This window comes from Notolepis coatsorum (assembly GCF_963971535.1).
Source record: "Notolepis coatsorum genome assembly, chromosome: 14".
Classification (NCBI taxonomy): Eukaryota; Metazoa; Chordata; class Actinopteri; order Aulopiformes; family Paralepididae; genus Notolepis; species Notolepis coatsorum.
In genome coordinates this window covers 116,724,889-116,732,150 of record NC_140178.1, presented here as the reverse complement: position 1 = coordinate 116,732,150, position 7,262 = coordinate 116,724,889, and the positions used below count along the sequence as shown (strand labels likewise).

Sequence of the window (7,262 nt, the reverse complement as noted above, 5' to 3'; positions counted from 1 at the left end):
AGTGAATGAACGTATAATATTGTTGTGTGTTGTTGGCACCATGTACATCATTGGACCCCAGGAAGAATAGTTGGTGCGAAAGCATAAAAGAAACAAAAATAATAAACATGCTGATTTTCTTGTTTAGACATTATAACGAGCTTGATGTAATCCTCATTGGGCGAGGTGTGTAATACGACACAGACATCACTAAAGATGATAAAGCGATGTAGATGCTCCTCACACGGCTAGGGCCAAGTCCTGGGCGTTCAGTCCACTTAGTGACGCTGTAGAACAAACACAAAAGGCGCATTGTGGACGAGTTTGTGCCAAAAGGCTGAACACACTCAGAAGATCTTTTTAACGTTCCGTTTAAAAATAACAGATCCCCCGAGGTTGAGGAGATTGAATGAGTCATGAGAAGATTGAATCTGTGACACAAGCGGAGTGCGGTTAAAAATAACACCGTTGACCCCGTCATTAAAAAAATCCATTCCATCCAAATCATTGTTTCCTCTTCAGTCATAATCGATTCGATTATCGAGTTAACGGAGCGGTTGTTTCACGTCTAGGGAGGGGGGGGGGGGGCGGGCTGTTTACAAGTATGTGATAAAATAAGGTGCGTCTCAAAATATTATCCATAGTTTATATTCAGTCAAAAAGTGTGTAATAGGGACGGCTAGGCGCTACGTGTTGCTTCCAGACGGGATATTCAAAGGCAGTAAAACGGTGCAGTGCTGTGTCCTGTGTCGCAGCAATAGCAAAATGATGTCAACAAAACAGTCTCTCACTACCGCTTTCCTCCGTTACCGTCTTTTTTTTACTGCCGTTTTATTTTGGTTTGAGTTATACGAGTTGAGACCCTTTTTCACAGACTTTGAGAAGTCAGCGAAGTAGGATGCCACGGTCAAAAGGGTGACCGTTTCCTGGGCCGTAGCCATTGCTGTTTACATTGGCCGCGTTAGACTAAACATGCTAGTGGACACACGGGAGTCATTCGTGACGTCACGCCTGCCATCCCTATGGGTGAATGGTGTCCAGATGCAGCACAGATGTATGTGACGGTTGTCTTTCGCTGGGCTGGTGATCAGGCGTCGACAGTGACGGTCTCTTTACAATACAATCGCAGTCATTAGAAACAGATGAAGAAACGCTTGAAGGGCCTCATTCGTGACATGTTCTTTAAGGCACAACTCTGTTCTTATCACACACTATAGGAGGTTTTTATTTGGGGCCCCAGTCTCGCAGACAGGAAGCTACTAGTCTCCGACACCCTGACATCCTGGGCAGGCGGGATGGCCTAGAGGTAAAAGAGGCCCGGCCAGTAACCGAAAGGTCACCGGTTCGATCCCCCGCCACTGACAGGAGGGTGTATTCCAGCTGTGAGCTGGAATGACTGAAGGGTGGCTGGTGTTACATCTATGGTGCCCACCGTCTCTGGCACTGTGCAAGGCACTGAACCCCAAAACTGCTCCAAGGGGGTGCTGCACTGATGAAATGCATATGTGTGGAGGACTGTGTGTAACTAGGAGGGATATGAGGACTGTGTGTAACTAGGAGGGATATGAGGACTGTGTGTAACTAGGAGGGATATGAGGACTGTGTGTAACTAGGAGGGACATGATGACTGTGTGTCACTAGGAGGGAAATGAGGACTGTGTGTAACTAGGAGAGATATGGACTGTGTGTAACTAGGAGGGATATGAGGACTGTGTGTAACTAGGAGAGATATGGACTGTGTGTAACTAGGAGGGATATGAGGACTGTGTAACTAGGAGGGATATGAGGACTGTGTGTAACTAGGAGGGATATGAGGACTGTGTGTAACTAGGAGGGATATGAGGACTGTGTGTAACTAGGAGAGATATGAGGACTGTGTGTCACTAGGAGGGATATGAGGACTGTGTGTAACTAGGAGGGATATGAGGACTGTGTGTCACTAGGAGGGATATGAGGACTGTGTGTCACTAGGAGGGATATGAGGACTGTGTGTAACTAGGAGAGATATGAGGACTGTGTGTCACTAGGAGAGATATGAGGACTGTGTGTCACTAGGAGGGATATGAGGACTGTGTGTAACTAGGAGGGATATGAGGACTGTGTGTAACTAGGAGGGATATGAGGACTGTGTGTAACTAGGAGGGATATGAGGACTGTGTGTAACTAGGAGGGATATGAGGACTGTGTGTAACTAGGAGGGATATGAGGACTGTGTGTAACTAGGAGGGATATGAGGACTGTGTGTCACTAGGAGGGATATGAGGACTGTGTGTCACTAGGAGAGATATGAGGACTGTGTGTCACTAGGAGGGATATGAGGACTGTGTGTAACTAGGAGGGATATGAGGACTGTGTGTAACTAGGAGGGATATGAGGACTGTGTGTAACTAGGAGGGATATGAGGACTGTGTGTAACTAGGAGGGATATGAGGACTGTGTGTAACTAGGAGGGATATGAGGACTGTGTGTAACTAGGAGGGATATGAGGACTGTGTGTAACTAGGAGGGATATGAGGACTGTGTGTAACTAGGAGGGATATGAGGACTGTGTGTAACTAGGAGGGATATGAGGACTGTGTGTAACTAGGAGGGATATGAGGACTGTGTGTAACTAGGAGAGATATGAGGACTGTGTGTAACTAGGAGGGATATGAGGACTGTGTGTAACTAGGAGGGATATGAGGACTGTGTGTAACTAGGAGAGATATGAGGACTGTGTGTAACTAGGAGGGATATGAGGACTGTGTGTAACTAGGAGGGATATGCAAAAAGACTCATTTCAACTCATGACAACAAAGTACTCCTCTCTTCTCTTCTTGTAACTGTCAACCACCCAGGCTTGCAAAGACGTTAATGTTACAACACAATAGATGCCCGAGTTACAAATCAGGCCCGTGAGGCTAAATTGAAGGCTAAAAGACTCCTATAGTGTATAAGAACAAAGTTGTTCCTTAAGAACATTTCATCAACATGTGTCATTCAGACCCACACATCGACAATTACATATCGCTGCTGTCGGGACAAAACCTCATAACTCCAAAAACCCAACTTTTCAGCAGATGAAAAAAACTAACACAGATTTGAGGGTGAATAGAGTTAAGCGGTTTAGACAGATGATCGGTTTAATGCTTTCCCATTGTTTAAACTTTGTAAAACCCACACACACATATGGAGGATGATCTACGGAGTTGATTTATATAATAAAAAAAAAATTAAAAAAAATGGAGTTATGAGGTTTTGTCCCGACAGCAGCGATATTGATTCTCAATGTCAAGTCAACACAAAAAGAACCGAACAGAAACTGAAAGACAGTGAGACAGTTAAACAGCGAGGAGAACCGCACATCTGGCGGGTGAAGATAAGCTTTGATTACTGAAAACAGAATTAAGTGAAGACAGATGGACAGACGAGACTTAAGAATAAAGCCAGTCGAAGGGATGAGTGATAAAAAAATTAAAAAAGAATCATCCGTCCGTATAGGAACAGTAACAGAGCTTCATATAAACTGGGGCGGCGGTGAAACACAGAACATAAAGAGAGGGACAGTTTCACAGACGTGGAGTGGGTCAGCCATCTTAACTGCGGTTGCGTTTGACCAAGAGACACAGGATCTGTCCCCGTCTACTAACACTAATCTAGGATGAGGCTCGATAGATGTCTGTGAAACGGAGCCCAAAGAATCATATTATACAGTATAAAGCATTCTCTTTACAAGCACCACTTAAAGTAACGTAACATACATGAAATATATCTCATAATGGTGATTAATATACAATATCATACAAAAAAGCTTGAATGGGATCCATGCATAACATATAGAACTAGCTTGAGTGAACGTACAGTTTGTCAAACCTGCGGATGGGGGTCTGACTCGATGCACCTTGTGTTTCTACACAGTTAATCAATCAATCAATCAATCAATCAATCAATCGCTTGAACAGCTTTGGATTAACAGAATACGGAAAAAAGACATTAATAAAAGAGATGTTTTTGCATTTAAAAACATCAGGGTGTATCTCGTTCCCACGTGTCTGGACGCTGGATGCGGCCCGAGGCGTCGTGACCTCTGACCTCAGACTCTAAGAGCTCGAAGCGAATCTAGCCGAGATATTATATAGAAAGGTAAGATGTGAACAAAGTGAAGTGTTGGCAAAAAAGTCACATCGCCACAATAATAATAGCATCTATTCTCTTCGAACGTCGCCGTCGAGCCTCTCGCTAGGGGCGCGTGGGCGCGGGTTAGGGCGTGGGCGCGGGTTAGGGCGTGGGCGCGGGTTAGGGCGTGGGCGCAGGTTAGGGCGTGGGCGCGGGTTAGGGCGTGGGCACGGGTTCCCAGAAGCACATGATTTCATCTGGTTTTCCATCGTTACCGTTGATTTGCAGTGAAACAATGGTCGTGAGGATGGTTTGAGTAAGGAATCCATCACATTTTATTAAAAGAAATTCCCATGCTGTCATTTTTGTTCTTGGCTTGTTCCGATCGACTGACGCAGCACAGCACTCCTCTAATATATAATTTTGTACGCAGAGCGGCGGCAGGTGTTGTTTTTCGTGAGTTGAGGAAGTTGAGTTCGGTTCTTGGAAAGGAAAGAAATCCCCAACGCACTTCGACCTGTGACATCATATCCTCAAGTCTTCCCCCAGACCTCTCCCAGTGGGCGACGAGTCCCGGCCAGACAATCTGGAACTCCAGATCAGTCTGGGAGAGACTAAAATCCAACATCGCAGCTTTTCCTACCGTTGCTTAAGCAACACTCAACGTAGCCAACTCCACGTCGCCGCCCTGCAGGGGAATTTGATTTAAAAAAAAAAAGTGCTTTTAGGAAACCCAGCCCCTCGTGTTCCGCGAGCCTCTGTGCCTGTGAGCCAAACACCAACGATAAAGAGCCTAGAACCTACAGCCACTCTCCGCCACGCAGGGAGATGTGCAAAGAAAACCACTAAAAACTATTGTTGATAGCATAAAAGTCGTGTCTGAGGAAAACTCAGACCAACTAAATGCAGGAAAAATACATGATAATCCATTAAGAAGGTTCTCATTACGTTGACAAAGAACATTGTTGGGAAGAACTTTTGGCTCAGAAATGGCTGAGCATCGGCGGTTAGGTGGCCGAGCGGAGATTGCGTTCGTCACCAGCCCCGGAGCTGAGCTGGATTTGCCTGTTCGAATCCAGCTCACAGCTCCGGGGTTGTCACCAGCTTGGCTGGCCGTCTGCACTAATACAATTGGCTGTATCAGAGGGTGGGAGAAGCTGGCGGGGTGGGTCCGGGTCGTTGTAAACAGCGACTCCTACAGTTTGGTCGGGGCGCCTGCTAAGCGCGGATTGGACGTGAGGGGGATAGTGTGATCCTCCCACACGCTACGCCCTCTCGATGAGAATCCGCGCTGCCAGGTGAAAAGAAGCGGTGATTGGCTGGACGTGTGTCGGAGGAAGCACGTGGTAGCCTCCACTCTCCCAGATGATCTGACTGTGGGGGGTAAGTGCGCAGCGACCAGGAAGGGACTGGGAATTGGCATACGACTAACATTGGGATGGGAGAAAATCGGAGGAAAATGGAGGGGGAAAAAGACCAAAAAAAAATAAATAAAAATGGCTGAGCATCATGAACTTGATGCGTATGTAATTATGAACGGAGAGCGGTGAGATAGACACGTAGAGTCTCTATTTCATGTGGAGCACCGGCTTGTATCAAATATAAGATTCTAAACTGATTCTAAAATAATTTGATTCTGCTTGTTTATTTATCTTTTTTTTTTTTTACCTTTTTACCTTTTATATTCTATATTTGTATTTGTGTTTTATCCCTCGCTGTGCTGCTGTGCTATTACAGGAAAGTAATTACATTTATTATTTTTGAAAAATTCCTTTCCTGTTTCTATAAAACTATGGGTCAGAACCCGAAATGTGTTATGGACCTACGTCTGTTTTGGAGGGAAAGCGTTGCGTAAAATGGCCGCCACAACATGGCCACGAATGGGTGACGTGATCGTAGGACACAACCTATGGATCAAATAAAGGATATAGTGTCATAACGCTGGTGGCCGTGCCCAGTAACCCACTCTTCCTGTGAGGTACAAACATACAGATACAAATACATGACCGTAGAACAACCCATAGCCACCTTACACGACACGGTAAACCAGTGAACCCCCCCCCCCCCCCCCCCCCCCCCCCCCTTACAATGCTGATTGATTCGTCCCCCCGGGTGATTGACAGCAGCCTCAGCCAACAGCAGGCTACTTCCTGCTCCTCGGGGCTGAAGCCGTAATGCCCACGATCACTGCTTTGGCCTCAGACGGAGAGACTGGCGTTAAGTTCTGCTTCCTTCACAGTATTCAGTCAGTCGGTCGGTCCATCCAATACCGGACACAAACACACAAACAAACACACAAACAAACAAACAAACGTTCCTCAAAGGAAAAAAAGAAAACACTGTAAAAACGACAAAAAAACAAACATAACACAGAAGATTCCGAACAGAACCAAACTGAACAGTCCTGGGTCTGGATGTAGAAAAGTCCAAGGAAGTCTCCTGTTTATCATAATGTTCCATCTACTGTAAGCGTGTCTGATCACGTCGAGTCCAATCTCGCTTCATAATAATCCACGTATCCTCTCTCTCCTCGTCCTCATCAGAGGTCCAGCGGTCAGAGAGGTGGTCAGCCCCACCTGAGCCAACGGTGAAGTGTGTCTCTCACAGAGTATGTTAGTGCATTGTGGGTAGTGTAGTTCAACAAGGACGGTGTCGTGAAGTCCCACTTGGAGCACTGACGGGAGGGACACACTTCCGCACCGCCGTAGATTACGGATGTGTTCTGGAGCACTCTGGGTAATGTAGTTTGACTCGGGGCATTGCATTGAAGTTGCATTTTGGGAACTGACCCCGAGGGAACAGCTCTCTCGTCACTAATGGGGGTTTTCAAAACGTACCCCATTTCAGCGTCAGTGTGGGATAACTTCATTCTATTCTGCAAGGCTTCATACAAGGATTCTGGAGGTTAGTCTGACCGGTGTGTTATGGGTAGTGTAGTTTAATGTGGAGGGTCAGCGCACTGCAGTGGAAAGAAGCGAGGCTGACCCAGGTGTGAGGCCCTAAAACGGGCTTGACGAAGAGAGGACGGACCAATCCAACCACCTGAGAGAGAGAGGAGAGGAGAGGAGAGGAGAGGAGAGAGGAGAGAGAGGAGAGGAGAGGAGAGGAGAGGGAGGGGAGGAGAGGAGAGGAGAGGAGGAGAGGAGAGGAGAGGAGAGGAGAGGAGAGGAGAGGAGAGGAGAGGAGAG

At 46.6% G+C, this 7,262-nt stretch overlaps 1 protein-coding gene across 1 annotated transcript in view; it reads right to left on the bottom strand.

The window, feature by feature from the left end:
• Nucleotides 1-219: 219 nt before the first annotated feature.
• il11ra (interleukin 11 receptor subunit alpha) overlaps nt 220-7,262 on the bottom strand; it is a gene marked incomplete at its 3' end in the record, with an annotated part of 185,203 nt that continues 178,160 nt past the window's right edge. Inside the window, 1 exon segment of the mRNA XM_084329309.1 lies at nt 220-266. Coding sequence (XP_084185435.1) covers nt 220-266 — 47 coding nt within the window.